Here is a 20,594-nt window from a genome sequence, read left to right on the forward strand (position 1 = left end):
TGAAATTGCAATGTTAATACTTCATTGCCATCTGTTCCTTTCAGACATGTTGAGGTGATTAATTTGTCTTCTTAAGCCACTTGAAATTGAAAGCAGTTTATTAGTGCTAAGTAATACTGTTAATTGGCAAGAGAGAAAGAGGCAGCATGTGGGTTTATGAGCTGGAAATAAATAATTCTAATCACCTCTCACGGTACCAGCTAAATAACTTAGTAGAACTTGCTGTGTCAATCTCTTGTGTCTTTCCCCTTCGGGGGACTTTAGGATTGATTTCTAAATTTTGTTTCTTTTCCCTCCATTCCGAAGTATGGATCTGAAATGGAGAATATATTTCAACTTCCTTCCAAAGCATTGTTATTTACACAGGCAGCAAGATCCAGCTGAGCCTCTTCAAAATGGGAATCTAATGCCTGTGAGCCTGTGTGCAGAGGGCTGCTCGTATCTTCAAGTACTGCCTGTCCACAAATAATGTGTGTCCTGCAAGCCACTCATGCCTGCTGAGGAAGAGAGATGTGGTACTTTCTGTGGATGCTGTAGTCCAGGTCATTGCACTCCCCTGCCACTTTACAGGGGAAATTCTACAGAGCCATGTGGTTTTAAAGGGAAAGAGATGGGTAAGCCTTGTGGGTGATGTGGATTAGTGAGAATTCTGTTCCTTTTCTTGCTCAGAAAGCAACTTTCCACAGCAGTTGTGCTCCATATAAAAATGGTTGTGCTCCATTTTCACCTCTGCCAGCTGGAATGAGCATGTCCATTTTCTGTGGGGCAACACCCTGCCACAGGAAAAAACAGTGCTATGAAGTTGTTCCTTTCTCCTGGAACACTTTCACCAGACTTGGCACACAGTTGCTTGTGGCTTTTACTGCATCCGTGAAGGGAATGGTGCATATCCTTTGCCATGGCTGCATGGATGTCTGGCTTCCATCTTTCTCGAGCCGTAGAAGTGCTGAGCCTTGAGCTGGCAGCCATCACATGTCCCAGGGCCAATGTGTTCAGATAGCAGAGTACTAAGCTGTAGCTTGTAAGTCTTTGGGAGCATTAATCCTTTCAAATATGTGACCTAAACAGATGTCATCTGTCTTATTATCAGGCTTTCAGTATACTACAGGCTATGCCACTCAGATGGCATGTGAAGGAAGCTTAGAAAACAAAGGGGAGGGACACAGGTGAGGAAATGATGCTGCAGACTTCCACCCCCTTCCAGCCACCTCCTGCTCGCCTACAGGCACTAAAGACAACTCCAGTAACAATGGTGTTACAGGTGTGATGAAGGGGATTTTCCCCCCGAGGTGTTAAAGGTAATAGGGCTTAAGGAATGTGGGTCAGGCGCTCTGGTGCACTCCTGCTGGCCAGGATTAGATCTCCGAGCTCCACCTGGTGCTCAGCGCCGCCGCACAGCTCTGCAGGACGCACCCACTCTTCCTCTCCGGCATCTTCTGGTCCCTGCTCACCTCCGACAATTTTTACTGTAAAGCAGAGATGGGGTCACAGCTTGGGGTGCAGTGAATCCTGCCCGAACACCCTTTTATTTGTGCCTTCCAGCAGGCACGCTGACGGGCAGATTTTGTGGTGCAGGAAGCACACAGAACTGTCTGGGCCTGAGTGCCAGTACCTGACCTGTGCTGTACTGCCCTTAAAGCAACTCCAACTGGAGCTGGGGTGTCTGGTCCTTCCCAGACACAGACACAACACCCTCAGTGATGACACATACATAAAAAGTTAGGCCTTTCCCCTCCTCTGATGGCTTTTTGCAGGCTTGTAGGTAGTTTGCTTACACTGCCTCTGGTGCTGGTTGTAGTGCAAACTGATGCACTTCAGATGGGACAGGGCAGAAATTCCTGTGTGTGGGTTGTTTGAATGCTGTCTTGTGTTCACATTGTCTGGAAAATCCTATAAATGCCACTGCCTCAGAGAATCCAATTTTAGAAAAGCTTTTACATTGATTTAAATTCACAATATGATGTTATAATTTGTTATGTTGTAATTTCTTCCTTGTTCATAGTGGTCTGTGTTTTCTAAATTTCATGTTTTTTTCAGCATCAACATCACTCTAACAATAGAATGAGGGGTTGATTTACTGTCATGCTGCTGTAACTGCTTTCTTAAAAAGGATTTTGGGAACACATGAGACAAGTGCTTCTGAGAAAGCCAAAGAGACCTGTTTCGATTGTGCGCTGCATGTTGTTCAACAACCTGCTCCCCCATTCAAATGAGAGCAAACCCTGGAGTTGGAACACAGCCCTTGTGTTCCAAGTCTGCACTATGAGTCCTTTCCTGGTCCAATTTTGACTGGAATGTGTGTGTGTGTGTATATACTGGAGGGAGCTGCAAAATATTTAGTGACCAAAATCACACTGCTGGTTTGCTACAAGCTCAATCTCTGTTTGTGATAGAACAACTTTTCTGGAGCTGGTTGAAGCTTTGTGAAAACAGTTTTAGTTTAGTTAAAATTGTTTATGTGCTGTTTACATGCCTCCCTCCCTCTAGTATGAGTCCTTTGGTGCTGTGCCTGTTATTTTTTGCTTTGATAGGTTTGAGCCACAACAAGTAAGAGATTTGTTCATGTCTGTGGTGGGACCCTAATGCTCAAAAGCAACCCATTACTTCCATAAGTTCTGCCTTTGGTTAGGCTGTCTGGAGAAGCTACAGAAGACCTTCCTGAGAACCTCTTCAAATGAAAGATGAGTGTGGAATTAGGTGTAGTCGGTACATTTGTTCAGTGTGAAATTGGATAGAAGAATAGACTGAAGTGTAATTGTAATTAAAAAGTTTGCAGAAATGAGAAATCTCTAAACTAGAGAAAAGAAAAAGGCTGTGTGTGGTGTGCAGGAAAAGGCTGTTAAAACATCTGTTTACAGTCTATATATGAAACTGTTCGTGTGAGAATTCAAAAACATTTAGTTCCTCTCTGGCACTGGGGTAGCTCGACACAAACAGCAGAGATTCAAGGTGAGTAAATACAGTGCAGAGAGCTTTGAAAGTGCCCTGCAGGGCAGTGAAGTCTTTGGACTTCAGCACAGGTGGCGGCTGCTCCGCTCGGCTCCTTGGCCGGGCTGGGGCTGAGGTCGCCCTGAGGGTCGCCCCTGCGGGAAGGCAGGGGAGGGATCTGGCGCACAGCTGCGGGACCGAGTGCCAGGTCATGGCCTGCCTGGAAGGGGACCAAGGACATACGTCAGAGAGGATACGTGCGAGGGAGGGTCATGTTGACAGGGACGAAGGGAAAACAGTCCCTTTCCAGCGGCAGAACTTGGGCAAACTGGCGATTCCCACGGGAGCTGCCTGAGGCTTCCTGACAGCTACAATGACGACTCTTCTAGAACTTCATACTCTGCCTTGGGACTTTTGCTGCTTCTGACGGGAGCAGCCGGCGGCTTGGTCTGCCTTGGCGACCGGCTGCACCCGCAGCTCTGCCAGGCTTGCTTCCTAACTCCCCCTTTACGAGGCAGGGATGGACTGCTCAGCTGTGTGGTAGCATCGCAGAACAGGGAAATCACATTCTGGGGCACTTAACAGAGAAGTTAACTCAGCTGATGCCCTTCAACTACATTATTGCAGTTATTCAAAGAGGAACAATATGAACAGAAAACAGAACTGTTCTTTAAACCCCATAAAATTTGCTCTAAAGCCATTGCACCAGAGAATATTCTTCAAATTTTTGTGTTTTGAGTAGTGCCCTGTAGTACAGTTTTGCAGGCCCATACCTAAGAAACTTAGAAGAAGCTTCCAGTTCTCTATCAAACCTCCCTTTCCAGGGAATGGGATGACTCTCCCTGGTCTTCATTCCTGCACTACAGATGAGCAAGGAAGAATGTCTTTGAGTGTGACAAGGGAATCATATGCTTTTGCCAAATCAAGGAAACTTGCTTTATTCTGCTGCTTTATGCTGCAGAACTGTAAGTGGGATTCCCATTCAGCAAGAAATAGCACTGAATCTTGGGTATAGGTGTGCATTATGTGGTGTCACACACTTCTGAATTATCCTCATTAACTATTTCTGATGTGTATTTAGATCCCTTTTATGCATCCAAAATCCTTTTCTTCCTACTCTGGTTGGAGGTTTATTGTGAACACTGATACACAGTTTTATCCAGTGCTGAGGAAATGCCCACTACATCTCTAGCTTTGCTGCTGTTTTAATATGAGCAGATTATCCTGTTTATTTTTCCATAAAACTGTATCTCTACCCAACCTCTTGCCACTATTTTAGTAGATCACGAATTTTGCTTAAGTTGATGCAATTTGAATTTATTTTTCTGATCAGCTATGCAGGTTTGTGTAAAAAGGCACATGTGGTATGGCAAAGGCTGTGGCTGAGGGAGGAGCAGAGTGTACTGCCATGAAGGGTGGGAGGAGAGAGACCATTAAAAGATGCATGTGGTTCCTTACCCTTGATATTCATTTAGGGGTAAGATGGAAGATGAATCCAAAGAGCAAATCCTCTTAGGAAGGCATGACCTTAACCACAATGAATCCACAAAAAAAAGTGTGCTGTGTGAAGCAACTCTACCAACAAAAAAATCTCTCAGACCATCTGGATTATGATATTGTCTTGGTCAAACCCGTTGAAGACATGACAGAAACCTGTGTGCCTGCTTGCCCAGGAGAGGCAGCTTGCTTTCTTCTGGAGAGCACTGCTAGGTAAGTGCATGGGGGGACACGTGTGTATGAGCACTCCTGGTTTTCCAAGGTCAGGCAGGGTTGGTATTATTTTTCCTCTTAAATCCAAGTACACAGAGGAGGATTATATAACACACACCCCGTGTCTCTTACGTGTCTAGACAAGGAAGCCAAATACCTGAAATGCTTGTTCCTAGGGTAACAGCACATCTGGGATTAGGTGGCTGAACTTCTGCTTTCTATGCCAGCACTGAATAATTTGTACTTGTAATCGCGAGTAAGGTCCTGTTCAAAAGAACGGCTCCTTGATCTGTGCCCAGAGGACGAAACGTGTAGGAAATTGCGACTCAGTTACCACATGTACTCAGCTACTTCGATTTCCATTTGAAGTCCTTCCTGCTTGAAGAAAGGATACAGTATCTGTTAGGTTTTAAATGCTATGCACACACCTACAAAAGGCAGCACTTCACAAATGTGCTAGCCGGCGGTCACGGAAAGGCTAAAATCTCACAGAATCACAGAATAGTCTGTGTAGGAAAGGACTCACAAGGATCATCGAGTCCAACTCCTGAATGGCCCTCACAGGGACGGAGCCCGCACCCTCGGCGTTACGGGCACCACTCTCGGGCCAGCTGAGCGGATCTCCTCGCCCCTGACCAAATAGAGCGCGCGGAAGGGGAGCAGTAACTGGAGCCTTTTCCCAGCTGGAAAGCGGGATGGCAGTACTGGGAGGTGTTCTGCCGTGCTTCACACTTGCGGAAAGGAAAACCCAAAACCTGTACTGTAGAAAGCCAAACCAAGCCAGGTACTCCGGGAAATTTCCCGTGGACACGAAAAAAACCCAAACCGGTGTCTCGCCCCATGATACACATTCTGTGCTCCGAGGATTTGCCGTGCCGGGTGAGCGGCGATTCCCGGATTTTGGCTGCCGTGAGCAGCAGCAGCAGCACCGCCCCTCAGCGCTCCCTCAGCCGCTCCGCCGCGCCGGCAGGGGGCGCGCGGGCCGGCGGTCTCGCGAGAGCGCGCGGGGCCAGTGGGCGGACGGCCGGCCGGCGCGGGGCTGAAGGGAGCGGCGCGCGGACGGCGGTGAGGGGCGGCGGGGCCGGCACGGCGGGGGAGACATCCGGGAGGATCCGAGAGCAGTCCCGCGGGGAATTCCGCGAGGAATCGCGTAAGGCATCCCGGAGGCACCCCCTGCCGCGCTGCGGATAGTGCCCAGGCACCCGGCCTGGGTGGTTTAGGTCGGTCGGGAAATGGACGCTCCGCGGCGCAGGGCTCACACGGGACACGGAGACGGGGTTTTGTACCGATCTCGCTCTCCGTGTCCCGGAGAGGTGCCGCGAGCGCTCCTAAAGCCGCGTTCCTAATTGCAAAGGCAAAGCCTTTTGTTAGCAGCTGCGCTTCTCAGAGGTTACATAAGCAGTAAATGTCTGGGTTTGGAATGGTCGGGGTTGTGCCGAATCGTGCTTGTTGAAAGTTTGGCAGACCTGTGTCGTTGGATGCTGGTAAGTTGTGTGAGCCAGCCCTTCCGGGGGTTGTGTGCTAGGCATCCTGACAGCTTTAAGCTCTGTTTATGGCTGGGATTAAAGAGAAAAACTGACAGAGGAGCAAGATTGCCTTCCGCCAAGACTTTCGATAAGGTATGCAGTCACGGGAGCAGAAGAAAGCTGGCACCCATGTAAAAACCACTGTTCGTCACGCTGCAAGTGCATAGTATTGGATAGATGGGTGGGCAGAGAGCATGGGAGTGGTATCTCTGGGGCTAAATGCTTCAGGCAGAACCAGGGGTTTCACTTGTTTTTCGAAGGGTTTTTAAGTGCAATACTCTGGAATATGCGTTGTAATGTGCAATCTGCATTAAGGTGTGTGTCTTCCCCACTCTGTGGTATCTTCTTTGATATTGTCACTAATTATAGCATAGAGATTTCAGGCCTTCATATTCAGATACTTTGTGATTTCAGTAATATGCTTGTTGTGCATAAAATATATATTTATGATAGATGGACTAAAGTTGTGATCAGACTTCTTCACAGTTGCATTAGTGACTTGTGACTGCTCAGAGTCCAGCTCTTGTGTGGGTATCTCAGTACAAGTGCTTTGTGCACTGGCCAGGCTGTTTCGGGGCTAAAACAGGCAGAAAAGGTAGTCACACGTGTTCAGGTGTGTGGCACAGGCCATATACTGTGCAGAGAGGTGAAAACTACCTGAATTTTAGAAAATGTAATACCTGAAACGTCTGTTACAATTTCTTAAGGTTTTTATTTCACTTTTTCTCTTACTTGAAACTGCTAAAGGTTACTTTTTCTTCTTCACATGGCTTGTGACTTTAAAATTAGGGTGTTGTATGCTTGTTTTAGAGTAAAATAATCTCCCCAGCAGAACCTCCATACAGATACTGGAATGTAATGCTGATGCTGCACTGTACAAAATGCTTGTTATGCTTGGATGTAAATGGGAAGTTCACAGATTCAGCTCATGTGCTTAGAGTACTTCTCTCCCTGACCACAACTCCCATGTACCTAATTTGGGAGTGCTTCTTAAGAGGAACTACTGTTTTTTGGTGGGGTTAGATGGAAATCCATGGGGATTTCAATTCAAACAAGCCAGCTGGTTTAAAGCTACATAAAGACAGGTCAGGGAGGCCTTTGGAGCAGCCTCGTCCTGCCAAATGGAAGAAATCATTCCACATTTATAAATAGAGCCTGTTCTATGGGTGGCTTCATTCCCTTCAGCTTTTCCCCAACAAAGGCTCTGCACAGCTCTGTTTTTGAGGTGATTTTCCCACACCCATTTGAAATGTAAAACAATGCTCTTCTCAAGGACAGTATGGATGGTTTTGCCGAGAGTGAAAAGCTGGTAGAACCAGTTTCCTGCCAGCCTGTTTGCATACTGTGCAGAAGATGCAGGATTGTCTCCTCCTCTGCTCCCCAGCCACCGGATACTTAATTAAAAGCTTAAAATTATTTTTGTCCAGCTGTTTCTGACCTATGGGAATTACCATCTCAGGGTGGAGTGTAGGTAGCCAGGAGGTTGCACAGAGCACCTGTGACCAGGAGTTATAGCTGCAGGGTCTGGTGGTGACACCTCTCCAACGAGCCAAAAGTCTTCCTGTAAAAACGTGGTTATTTTACTATTAGGAACAATAATGTCATCTTCCTCATGATTCAGGCAGTTCTTTTGATTTCATGGCTATAACATTTTTACTGATTACATGCTGGTGAGGACTTGTGCGTGGCCCATCCCTGGGACTGTTCAAGGCCATTCTGGATGGGGCGCTGGGAACCCTGGTCTAGTGAGAGGTGTCCCTGCTTATGGCAGAGGTATTGGAACAAGATGATCTTCAAGGTCCGTTCCAACCGAGGCCATTCTGTGTGCTTTCCTCAGCGGTGTGTGTGAGATTGTGGAAGCAAGAGTAGATGTGACAAGAATTGTGCATGTGTGCGTGTCATTTTGGCCCTTCCAGGAGCTAACCTGTGTCCGAGCAGCTCCGTGTCAGGATTTCTGGCACGTCGCAGGCTCAGTGTTGGATGGGGAGCCTCACTGCCGGGCTGTGCCTGGCCAGGGACAGAAGGCTGAGCTCGGCGGCCGGATCGCCTCGCAGCTCTTTAGCTCTTGCTGCTGCATCCGCGCTGGATGCCTCAGCGCTCGGGTCTGCTTTGTCGTTGCATGAAGAAGGCACATTGCCACACGTTTGAAGTTGCAAGAAATAGCGGTTTTGTTGCAAAACGTTGAGGTTTCGCGGTTTGAAATGCTAGTGGGATATTGGGAGGCACTTGGTGTTTTGGCTGAGCGGAGCCAGGCCGGGGCAGAGCGGATGCGGCTCCGCACGGGGCCGGTGGTCGCGGCCCGCCCCGGGCCCGCCCCGGCGCTGCCGACGTGCGGCTCGGCCGGGCGCGGGGGCCGGGGCGGGGCGCGGGCTGGGCCGCCCCGATAAGGCGCGGGGCCGCTCCGGCGAGCCAGGGCTTGGAGCGGAATTTGCAGGGTTGGAAGCATTCCGGAGAGCATTCCGGAGGCCGTGCCTGGGAATGGAAGCCGCTTTATAAACAGGACATTGCGAGATTTCTTTCTGAGCGCGGCAAGTAAGTGCGAGCTCATGTGTTGGGGGTGTGCATCCCGTGACGCACATAGCAGGGACTGGTGGGGACCCCCGTGTGCTTGGAAACAGTTTGATGGCAAGGAAATGGCCAGAGCAGGTGACGGTGTGATGGAGCCTTGCGTTTTCTTGCAGAAGTAATTGTATTTTGTTACTGTTGAGCCGAAGTGTGTGATCGCGGGTGTTTCAGAGCACGTGACCTGAAAATGTCTAAATTCTCAGTGCTATTTGGGAGTAATTGGGAACAAGGAAATAGGTGCTTGCCTCCACTTAGTTTTGTTAGAGGCTCGCGGAAATTGAAAGGAAGGGTGGATTGGCTCTCATGAGCAATATGCGAGTTTTACTGGCTTATTTGCGACAAAGCCTAAGAACAGCCATTTTAACAGGAGCTGGCTGGCTGGAGGAAGGCAGCATTCATTCTCTTTGTACATTCTGGAGTAAGTCTCTTGCAATCATCGATAAAAGGAAAAGTAATGAACAGTAATTTCAGAGATCATTTTAGAGAAGTGTGTAAGCTTAAATTGTGCCATTATGAAGTTGCTAATACAGATAAAGTAGGTTAACATAATTTTCACAAGTGTTGTTAAGTATGTTAACTACTGTGTGAGCAAAGATGGTAGTTTCATTTAGTCTTTCACACTTTGACTTGTTATGTAAGAATATAAAAAATGAAATAATAACCAATATGAATTTTTAAATTTACTTTTGACTATGTGATAGTTCTTAAGGTATCTAAGATCCTTGTTTTCTTGGTTGGGTGTTTTGCTGTCATTCTGTTTGTTAGATTATATCTGAGAGCTAGGGCTCCCACTTACACTGTTGGCTCCTACTTCCTGTAGGTTGTACATGAGAGTTGAAAAGCAAGATGAAGTCTACGGAGTGTTGTGAGAAAAAGCTTAGCTTACCTTTTATTGAACATTGCTGACATGGTGAAGATCATGAAACTTTACTGAAGTGAACCTGTGAACAAGCTAGGCTGTGCAAATACCAGGACAAAACTGGCATTCATAGCACAGTGTGGGGGTTTGTGTATTTTGGACTTCTGCGCTGATTTGATGCAAAATAACATAAGCTTAAAGATTATATTCGAGTTCTCTTCTCTTGTATTTGTGCTCTGCAATTCCTAGAAGATGAGATGTTATGGTGCGGATGGGATTGAGCTACGTGCAGGGTCTTGGGGTGGCTTCTGTGCCGCATCTATGTCTTGTGTTTGGAGGCACTGGAGAGGCAGGACGGCCCATGGTGTTGAGGGAACTAAGGGGGGGTGCAGCCTCTGCTCCTGCCCCATGGCGAACATTGCTTTTTCTGTCACCTTCCACTTGCAAGCCGCTTTTAGCCCTCTCCTGTGTGAAACACACTATTATATTTGTCTGGTGGAGCTTGGCTGTAGAGAAGGACTTCTGAGTTGCACTTTATATGATTGTGGGGCTTGGAAGTTGCAGACTAAATAGCTGCTCAGTACCACAAGCTCATGGTTGTCTTGTCATATTCAAAACTACTTTCAGTTCCCTCCAGAGCAGTGGTAAAATCTCTGACATTTTAGATTGGCACATGTGTACGCTTTTAAATCTGCTGGGAGTTTCCATAGCTGTCATTGCTGAGGACTTGTTTTAAATAGAACAAATACTATGAATGTTTAGTGCTTTAGGAATCCCAGGAAACTGACAGGAGAATTCAAACTCTTCAGTAACAAAATAACCCACAGTTTAGGAAAAGTGCTTATGCTGATCCTTCTCATCTTTACTAAAAGTTACTAAGTACTATATTTTTCACCTTACTTGCAGAATCCTTAATAATATAACTTTTGTAGAAATTTTGTATTTGAGCCCCTTTTTCTTGAGACTATGCTGAAGCTAAGTTACCACAGCTGTGACCAGGACAAAATAATGGGTAGCTGTTAAAAGTTCTGGCCTTTGCAGCTTAGTAAAGAGTGATCTTCATAGTAGCATGTGGGTTTTCAGTTGTTGAAACTGTATTGGAATTTTCTCATTTATGGCAATCAGCTAATTTGCCTGCAAAGGAAAAAAGGATGACTGAAATATTTCCTGCCCCTGGCCAGGCCATTCTCCCCCAGCTTCAGCATTGCTGCTGAACCTTGCCTGAATCAGCCCCTCAGCTCTGGAGTTTGCTGGCTAGGCATAAAAGCTGGAGGAAGGTGACTGGCAGGGGAGGATTGCCTAAACTCCTGTGGCTGAAGCTTTTGTCAAATATCTGTTGGTTTTCCTGTGATTGTGCAAATTCCTTGGGCTGAAGTGTTTGAGACACCGTTATTGCTCCTGGAGGAGAGCTTTATGTTTAGAAAACTTGCATCTTTGTAGGGTCTTAGAGGCTGTTTTGTTCACCTCTATAGTGAAGTAAAACAGATGGTTCTTCATATGATGCCCTTCCTCTTCTGTTAAAGAGGAATAGAAACTATTAAGAAATCGGTTTTTTCCATTGTGTTTTAGGAACACTTCAAGAATGAGTCCACCACAAGATAGAAATAGAAATTCCTGCAGCAGTGAGACTCTGGCAAAGTGCTTTCAAGCAAAGAAGGACTTGGAAACAGCTATATCTGGAATTGTCAAAGCTGAACAGCAGATTAAAGAAAACTGGCGGGAGGTAATTTTAAATTACTTCTTAAAGATTTTTTAATAACTAACGTGACATTAACTGAATTTTTATTATTCCAGAATATTTACTATCGTTATGGTGGACTGAAATTTTCTTTGCAGCTTGCAAACACATTGCTATGTCATTTGGCCATGCTCTTGATAAAGGTATTCCTGTATTGCTAACTTAGGCATCTAGAATTTCCAGAAAGCTGTTGATTGAAACCTCAGAATAGAGAGAGATTACAAAGAACATTATTCTTTGATAACTCTTTAAAGGTAGCCTTGGAACTGTTACTGACCTGAGTCATGTGGTGCTGTGGGTGACTGTGATGAATTTTTGAGAAATAACGAACTCCAAAACTATCACTTGCCACTGACAAACAGTAGTTTGTAATCACTGCAGCACATGTAGGTTCACTCTGCTTGACAGATGTACACATGGTGTGTGTTCTCTGACAGGTCAAGGCCAAGATCCATAGCCACATCAGCCGGCAGCTGGAATGCCTGCGCAGCCGTGAGGTGTGGCTCTTCGAGCAGGTGGATCTCATCCAGCAGCTCAAAGAGGAGGCCTTGCAGCAGCAGGCACAGCAGCTCTACTGGGTGAGCCTTGGTTGTCAGTTGCTGTACTGGCATTTTCAAGCAAACGTTGTCCTTGCAAATATTGGCTCAATTTTATTCCTGAAGGCCAAAACAATAATGTGTGTTTTGTCTTCCATGCAGTACTTGGGACAGTTTAATTGCCTTATTCATCAGCTGGAACGCTCCTACAGTAATGAACTGGCAAACCAGATTGCACTTTGCCTGGAGAGGTAAAGCTGTTTTATGATGCAAGTTAACACAGTTTGGTTTATTTTAGTTTATGAATTTAATCTGATTTTTCATTCTAATAGAACTAATAATAGATCTGACTGTTCCTACACTTTTAATAATTCCTAGAAATAAGAACTTTAAAGCAGTCTGAGGTGATAAACCAGGACTATAATGAGCAGGAGAGGTACTCATTTATGCAGATTATTTCAAATATTAGTTGTTGATGGCAGTTGAAGTAAGAAGGTGAAACTTGTGTTTTGCTGGCAATTTATTCTGTTTTTGTTTGTAGATAGCGATTCCTTTCTTGTATGCTGCATCAAAAGTCTTCTTTTTTACCTAGTTAGTTGCTGATTAGCTTGAAAGCCTTTTTATGAAATAATGGACTGACTTCCAAAACAGGATGGATGAAGACGATGGTAATTTTTTTTTCCTTTCTGTAACTACCACCTTATTCTTTCAGACTGGGAAGTCTTACACTTAAACCTGAAGAGTCTTCCATCCTGAATTTTGAGGCCGACACATCTCACCTTCGCCAAGCTATTACCTCATTTGGTTCCATTAAAACGATGGTAAGCAGTAGGACTTGCCTGGGTTGGAATACTTGCCTCAGAGATTTTTTTTTTCAATAGTGCAATATATTCCAAGTGATATTTTGCTTTTAGTGACAGCCTGAATGGATCCTGTGCATGAATCATATAATTTTAGCTGTGTGATAAATACACAGTGGTTTATTAATTATTGCATGTAGTTTTCACTGAGCTTAGTTAAGCACATGTTATTTTAATGTATTTTGGCAGAGGATGAGGGAATGGCTACTGCATTCTTACTCTATTCCATCAAATGTTTTCTTTAGATTGCAATAGTTAAGACATTGTAGATGTTTTCTGTGATAAAAGTATTTTGGGATTCTTATGTAAGCGACATATTTCCTGTATTATTTGAGACAATTCTGTTGAAGGAAGCAGGCTCAAGGTAGTCAGTCTTTCTCCATTTGTAAATGTTGAGAACATTATTAGCCACAAAGCATTAAGTATTTGTAACTGTGCTTTACTTCTGCTTTATTGTAGAATTTGTCCTAGAAACTGGATAAAATGGAGATATAAATTAATTTTTACTTTTCTTTTAGCAAACCTCAGAGAGACAGAATGCTTCTCCCTGGTTCCCAGGGCAGAATTGTGCCCTAATGAACTGTGAGCAGGTAAGATTGCCCTGTGTCTGTGAGTGTTTAATTGCATTAGAGGGAAGAGGAGAACTCAAGCATGTTATGTGAGCTTGAGTAATGGCTTGTGTTTGTTTGTTAAGATGCTTGAGTAGCCAGTAACAGTGGCTATGGTGAGCAGAGTAATCTGATATTGCAGCTGCTCCAGGAACAGACAGGCAAGAAGAGAGTATGAAAATGTATGTGGGGTGTGACTGATGGGATTTTTTAATTGAATGTTCCTTGATGTTGGAACTATCCAATTCCTATGGGATTTTTGTAAGTAAAGGGGACTGTTTTTACTTTTGGTGCAGAAATACTGATGCCTGCTGCATGCCTGTGTTGATGATCAGCACAGATTGGCTCAGCAGTCAGTATTTCTCCTAACCAAGTGCATTCTCTCAGCAGCAGATGCTGTGTGGGACAGTGAGTGCCTCGCTGGCTGACTGGTTACTCGGAAGCAGACCTGTGGGTGTGCGCCAGGCTCCCTATGTTCCCAGCACCAATCTTGAGGAATGGGTTACCCAAAAGTGTATGTCAGAGCCCAGCCAGGTAAACCTTTTGTGCACTAATGTAGTTTTGAACAGAGGGGAAAACACTGTATCTGATTGCAAACAGAATATGGTGGGAGTGAAACCCTCTCTAGTATTCTTCATTCATGTTCAACTGATGCTTTGGCACTTACTAGCTGAATGCTCTGAGCTCTAACTATGCAAACAGTTACTGAACATTGCCTTTTAGTTTTAATAGATGTTTCAATGTGTCTTTATTAGGATTTAAATTCTTCCAAAGTCTGCTATTTTGAGCAAGCCTGGGGAAATCTGAAGGATTTGGAGAACTGGCTCCTGCACAATCAGCAGCGTGATGTTGCTGGGAAGACAGATTCCCCTGGTCGCAAGGACTCCACCTCTACTCTCAACTCATCCTTTTCCACTATTGAAAAGGTGGAGGAATTAGAATCCCTTGAACAGGAAGAGATGGACCTTTCTGACTGGCTGCTTACTCCTGACACAGAAAATGGAAGTATTGCTTCAGATGAGAAATGGAAGAATGAATTTAAACCTTTTAGGGAAGAATGCAATTTGAATGATTGGCTTCTCAAAGCTGAAACGTGTACCAGTTGTCGTGGCAGCCAGAGCAAAAGTGTGGAAATTGAGAACCTGGGAAATCTGAAGTGCCTGAATGAGCATCTTGATGGAAAAAAATCACCCACTACATCTGCTGTAAATGCTTGGCTTCTTCAGCATCCTCAGGCCCCCTTTAAAGTGGAAGATGTGTGTAAAGCTAATGATCTGTGTGCCAGCTTTTCAGAATGTGTGTGTGATGAAAACTGTGGAAAAGAGGCTCTTTGCAAATGGCTTCTGAAGAAAGATGGGAAGGACAAAAATGGAGTTCTGGTCAGCCAGAGAGATGTACCAGACCCTGAGCATGAGAAGACCAAGTTTGCTGCCAGTTCCTGGCTTAGCCCTGCACAGCAGCTCCCAGGGGAACCCATGAGTGCAGAGAAAGCAGATTATTCAGCAGAGATCGCAGAACCCTGGAAAGCATTGCTTGAGAGGCCTCTGACAAGCTGGCTGGTCAAGACTGAGCACAAATCAGAAAGCACAGAAGAAAAGGAGAGTCGGGAAAAAGCAGATAAGAGTTTCAGGAGTCCTTTCCTAGACATCTTGGCTCCATTCCACCTCCCCTTAAATGTAAACAGTTGGGTGTTGACTTCAAATAACCTAGAAAATGCAAACCCACCTCCAGTGGAAGATAAATGGCTTCTGCGCAAGAAAGCACAAGTGAGCATAAGTTTTTGATACTTTTGTGTCTTATGTGCCAGGTTTATTGCTTTGCTGAGTTTAATGACTTCATTCTCTTCCAAAGTTGTAGCTCTTCTGGAGAATACAGACAAAGTTTTTAGGTTTCTTGGCTCTTTTAATGTTTTCACAGTTATTAGATACTTAGCACTAAACAAGTAAATATGTTATACTAAATGAAGAAAGCATTAATCTCAGAGACTCAAAAATTGATTTTGGTTTTGAACACTACAGAAGCTGAAGATACATCAAAATGTATTTATGTTTGGGGTTGGTAATTATGATAACTTCTCTTTCAGGACTTTGGCCTTCCTACAGTTTGTGACCTTTTTGCCTGTATGAAACTCAGCGGAGATAACGAAAAATGGCTGTATCGGTCTCCTTTACAGGTAGGATACAGAATGTGTTAGAACAGCTGAACCTAATCATCACTTGGGGATACAGAACATAGACACTGGCAGCTAATGGTCATCTTCAATTCTTTAAATGTTAGTTTAACAGTGTAGTAATTTATGCCCTCATAGACTTTTCTAACAGCTTGGACCAGTCTCCTTTGTTATTATTCCTCCTCCTTTTATCACAGGCCAGGGAGGGAATTACTTCTGCTCTTGTGTAATATAAATCTCTCAACTGATTGGCACTTGATAAGTCTGTAACCAAGATATGGAATTAATGTGTCTATCTCCAGGCGGCTTCTTTCTTACCTTAGTAATGTATTTATAGCTGACATCATGTTTTTTCTTTCTGATGATAAACTTTTTCTTGTTTTTGAAATTAATGAAAATGGTCCTTAGCAGTACTTCAAACCCTAAAAGGCAGGATATTCAGTTCTCGTAATGTTAATATCACTTTTTTCAAGGGTATCTTGTAGGTTTTTTTTCCTTAAAGTGTTGTTGTTTATCAAAGATAATAACCCTATTTTAAATTTGTTTAGATGTGAAGAACTGGAAGTGTTGAAATCATCCCTTTCCTGCTATCAGTCGCACATCACGCTGAGTGACTGCAGCCAGCTGAGTGCTTGTGTTTTGTGTTTGGCCGTCTGCTTTCTCTTCTAAAATTATAACAAAGAAAGATTTCTTATCTAACAGAGTTATGGTGCAGAAGATCCCTTTTTGTTGTCATTAATTCTGAAATGTAAACCCACTGACCATAAGCAATCTGATGCTTTAGAGGTGTTAGCAAATTTGTATGTTATGGGAATACAAGGATCTTGAATGGGTTGTCACTTGAAGTATGTTGAAGCCGGGGCAGGTATAAAGCAGAATCTTCCTGGTGCTGTGGAACGTCCACCTTTGACAGTGACTTCAGAAGTGCTGCTGTTCCTTTCAGCTGCTACAACTTGGTCATGTGTTGGGTTCCAGCTTATATAGGCTGTACTTGCAAGCAATTTGTTTTATGGAGCAGTTGCTCACTTTAGAGGTTTCATTTGCATCCTGTGTTGGTGCATTTCCCAGCTAAATATGTGAAATCCAGACTTTGAAAAAGACATGGATTTATGGGACCTAACACGTGACAGGAGAAATGGTAACTTACTTTTAAATCAAAACTTGTAAATTTTGAGCCTTTCAGAGAACAGGGTAGGGTGTTAATTTTCATGTGCCAGTAGATCAGACCCTACTATCCCCCAGCATGTACAAACTATTTGAATGTCACTGAAAAAGCTGTAAAATGAAATGTGTGTTTCTGTTAGTTCTAGGTAATTCCTAATGAATTTTTATTGACTAAACCACTGGAAAGGAGGCATCTTAGCCACCTAAAATTTAAAGGTAATATTTGGGGAATTAGATGCCTTCAGCAGATTGATGTCATGCTGTTTAGTTGGGAAACACTAACTTGGCAAACTGTGGCTCCCACTGATGCAGTTTAAAGGTATTTAATCTGTGGTTTCCATGTGATTATGTATGTGAAAGTGGAGTCCAGTAACTCGGATCTTCCTGAAGCTGTGGACATAATATGAGCAATTACCTCTTCAGATATTTAGCCTTTTGAGCCTGTAGGAACGAGTGCAAAGATGTTATATGGAAACGTGGATCATGCCTGTCAGGCTCCATGGAAAAACTGTGAAATTCCATAGTTTCTAGTGCAGCTTCTACTCACTTAACAAATTGCTCTTAGTGACTATGAGAAAAGGCCCCTCTTCTCCCCATCCGTGCAGTCTGTCTGGGAATAAAAGTGATTTGAGTTCTTCATAACCCTGTAGAAAAGAAATTAAGAGCTGACCTTGGTGTCACTTTGCAGTGTGAACACATTCCTGTCTGATCAATCCTGTACATTCATTTAAAAGTAAGTTTTTAGTCTGAGAAGGGGAGACTGCACATCTGAAACCAGACCCTGAAAGGGCTTAACATCAGGAAAACACTTGAGGCTTTTGTACTTTCATAGCCAGGGCTTTCTGCTGGAGGCAGAGAGGTGTTTTAGGAGTCCACTTTCCCCTTCACACGTCCTTGTTGCTGCTTGGGAAGACTGCACTGTGACTTACTCCAGTAACAGCCTGATGTGATTAGCAGCTGAACTTAATGAAGGTGATTGACGTGCAGCCCACCTCTTCCAATTAATTCCACGTAGTTGTCATTGTGTGCTACTTTGTCAGTTCATTATGAGCCTTTAAAACCTGGGGGTATGTATTCCTTTACTCAACTGACTTCTTGTCACTAATTGATATTTATGTAAAACATTGATTAGTCTTTTCCATTAAAAAAAATAATTGCAACCAAAGTGTGTGTTATGTCTCATTTACAAGAGGGCCAGCACAAACTGCTGTGGCACATGTGCAGTTTGCCTCTGTCTGGAAGCTGCTGCACTTGTGCTTCCATCCACGTGGGAGTGACGTGCTTTAGTTCATTTCACCACTGCCTGGAGCTGCACTGAGCTCCAGAGCAGGGAACCTCTGGGAGCTGGCACAATCCTACACACTTAGTGGGAAACTCCTGTCAGGTACTGCCTTGCAATGTGACTCCCTGGACATGCAGTGGGTGTCTCAGTCACCTGGGATTTGCTCAGCTGTTGGAAGAAATAGACTTGGACAAAATGACCCATTTGCTTCTTGCTACTCTCAAATATTTAGTGAGGATTTACAGATTTTTAGTAGCATTTGGTCCCCTTCTCCCGTGGCTGAAGAAGAACATCTATGATCTGGCTGTGCAATTGGACCGAGTTCCTCTCTGTCTCCCTGCTGTTTGAGCATCTGCATGATTGGTTCCTCCACTGAGCATTTTCCAGTATTTAAACTGCAGCCTGCATTGTTCATTAGGAGAACATTTACAGCTGGGCCTGGCAGCCTTTCAACCATGGTACCTTAAACTTCCTGTGGGGGTGGGCACACGTTTTTTTTTAAAGTGGACTGGAAGTTCTTTGTTAGTAGTCACATGCAGAACTCCTGAATGTGTATCCTGAATGTTTAGCTTTCAAAGATGGGGAAAAGCGAAAATTAGCCCAAGACAAGGAGGACAGACTAGCAGGAAGAGAATGCTATTCATGGGTTCTCAAATGGCTGGAGCACTTTCTTTGAACAAGCTGAGCTATGAGATTGATGCCCTCTGCTGAGGAACACTTCCTTCCGTCCCAAACCTCCCTGGAGCAGGGTGGCCACAGGCTCCAGGGGCACCAGCCCCTTAACTCCTTGTCCTCAGAGCAGCTGTGGAGTGGGTGGGGCAGCTGTTCCCACAGGGCATGGAGAGAGGGGGGCTGACAAAGGGGGAAATACCTGTGAGGAACACAGAGCAGGTATTAATCATGCTGGGAAAGTACCAAAAAGGGGTTGGGGTACCCTCTGGTGTCCCTGCACTGGCTGGCATTGAATGGCACAGACCAGTACTCGCACAGTGCACAAAGCTCCACTTTAAACATACCAGTTTCCTATCTAGAATTTATTAAGCATAGGGGTAACCTTCTGTTAAAGCATACAAAAGGATTTCCCCCCTCCTTTTGAAGTCCCAGATTAGATCACAGGAAACAGACTATGAACATGGGGTTGTTTTTATGCCCTAACATTTCTGCCTTCTGTTTTCAGAACCTGCTTCTGCTTCAGGGTGTCCAGAGATTTCCACCCTAAGCAGTAATTTTTAAACAAATTCCTCCAACAGTAACAGAAGTCACCTGCTGACAGAGAATGGTGTAAGTGGATTTGCCCTTCTGTTCCAAAGACTAAGCAGCACCAGCTTCACAAGACTCAAAACCCTTCCACTATACCTGCCGTCTCAGCTCCCTCACTTGGTGCCACAGCATGGAAAGCTGCCTTGTATCTATCAGCAAAGACATCACAACTGGCACCAAAACCCCGCTCCTCCAAGACAGTCAAGGTCTTCCATGCTCACATTTATGTAACACTGCATGTAACAGCTCTAAGTTGAGCCAAATCCTGTTTTCAACTTGATTTTTACATCCTTTTATTCCTACTGAACTTGGATATATTTTTGGTCACAATATAAAGTAGCAATTTTATACTGATTGCCAGTAAACCGTGAATGCAGTACGTCATGTCACAGAATATTGTAAACACATTCTCTGTATTGTATCTTACAAATTCACCTCCCTCACTGCTGCCTCTGTGCTGGTTGTGTTTCATAGCTCAAGCTACAGATTACTCCATATACAAACAGATTATCAACAAAAACTTTTAACAGCTCTAACTCAGCTACTTCAGAAAAATGCTCTCAGCTCTGCCCTTGAAGCGAGCAGTTCCAGGAAATCTGGGTGCACTGCAGAACAGACAACATGCTAAGTTGTTCAAGAGTCAGCCTAGCCTTAAGGTTGTGCTAACTATGAATTTGAAAAGGCTTCTATGTTATCTCCAGTGCACCTGATGAAGAAAATACTTGTTAAGCTTCATGTTTTACCCGCTTCAATTAGGGCAGACAGTTCCTGGGTCACTTTTTAGTCCTGAAAAAGTCTTTAGAAAACCTAAGATATATTGCAGTTCCTGGCATTTAAAAAGCCACCTTTGCCCCTCATCAACCCCCAAAGCAGCTCTCAATCCTTCATCCAGCATGAGTACAGGAACACAAGTCCAACCAACGGTGACCAGGAAACATGCAGGGGAGGAACTCACTGATGCCAGTGGGGAGAGAAAAAGCTCAGGATAAAGTGCATGTGTTTTTCTGATGTCCCATGTGACAGCATTGTGCAGATGAAGCCCAAATTACCCCTCTGCAGCCTGCAAGTGGGGGATAGTTTCTTTGGTGGTACAGCCCTCAAAAAATGCATGCTAGGAAGGAAGTCCAGCTCTCACACCACAACAGTAACATGCAGAGCACTATGGAACCATGGAAAATAAGGCTTGACAAAAACCAGCATTGACACAGGGGGTGAGAAAAGGCCTGCTTCCTTTATCCTACTTTAAGTACTGGCATAAAGCATCTAATTTGACCTGGTATCCAAGCAAAGATGATTGAGTTTACCCATGAGGGCTCGTTAGCTGGAGACTTGCTCTATTAAAAGCTGGTCTCAGTGGTTATTTGCTGCCAATCAGGCTTCTTAGCAAA

The 20,594-nt window shown here is 44.4% G+C and overlaps 1 protein-coding gene across 6 annotated transcripts; it reads left to right on the forward strand.

The window, feature by feature from the left end:
- The first annotated feature begins 4,620 nt into the window (after positions 1-4,620).
- NCOA4 (nuclear receptor coactivator 4) lies at positions 4,621-17,829 on the forward strand. Of its 6 annotated transcripts, none has more exons than XM_088060030.1 (10): positions 4,621-4,638; positions 11,158-11,311; positions 11,764-11,904; positions 12,025-12,113; positions 12,575-12,683; positions 13,241-13,312; positions 13,718-13,864; positions 14,086-15,096; positions 15,414-15,503; positions 16,049-17,829. In XM_088060030.1, exons 2-10 carry the CDS (start codon positions 11,171-11,173, stop codon positions 16,052-16,054), a joined length of 1,806 nt encoding a protein of 601 aa, XP_087916156.1. In that variant the 5' UTR covers positions 4,621-4,638; positions 11,158-11,170; the 3' UTR covers positions 16,055-17,829. The 6 variants fall into 6 exon arrangements, with proteins under 6 accessions (XP_087916156.1, XP_087916158.1, XP_014105713.2 ...); XM_088060032.1 differs by lacking the exon at positions 4,621-4,638 and adding an exon at positions 5,652-5,703; XM_014250238.2 differs by lacking the exon at positions 4,621-4,638 and adding an exon at positions 5,655-5,788.
- Positions 17,830-20,594: the final 2,765 nt, after the last annotated feature.

The sequence above is a fragment of the Pseudopodoces humilis genome, chromosome 9, assembly GCF_049639895.1.
Source record: "Pseudopodoces humilis isolate 2021_Gansu_Grassland_sample_001 chromosome 9, ASM4963989v1, whole genome shotgun sequence".
Taxonomy (NCBI): domain Eukaryota; kingdom Metazoa; phylum Chordata; class Aves; order Passeriformes; family Paridae; genus Pseudopodoces; species Pseudopodoces humilis.

Coding starts and splice junctions, on each gene's coding strand:
- NCOA4 (XM_088060030.1), top strand. CDS start 11,171: ATGAGTCCACCACAAGATAGAAATAGAAATTCCTGCAGCAGTGAGACT. Junction 12,114..12,574: donor ATTGCACTTTGCCTGGAGAG/GTAAAGCTGTTT, acceptor TTATTCTTTCAG/ACTGGGAAGTCTTACACTTA. Junction 13,865..14,085: donor GTATGTCAGAGCCCAGCCAG/GTAAACCTTTTG, acceptor TGTCTTTATTAG/GATTTAAATTCTTCCAAAGT.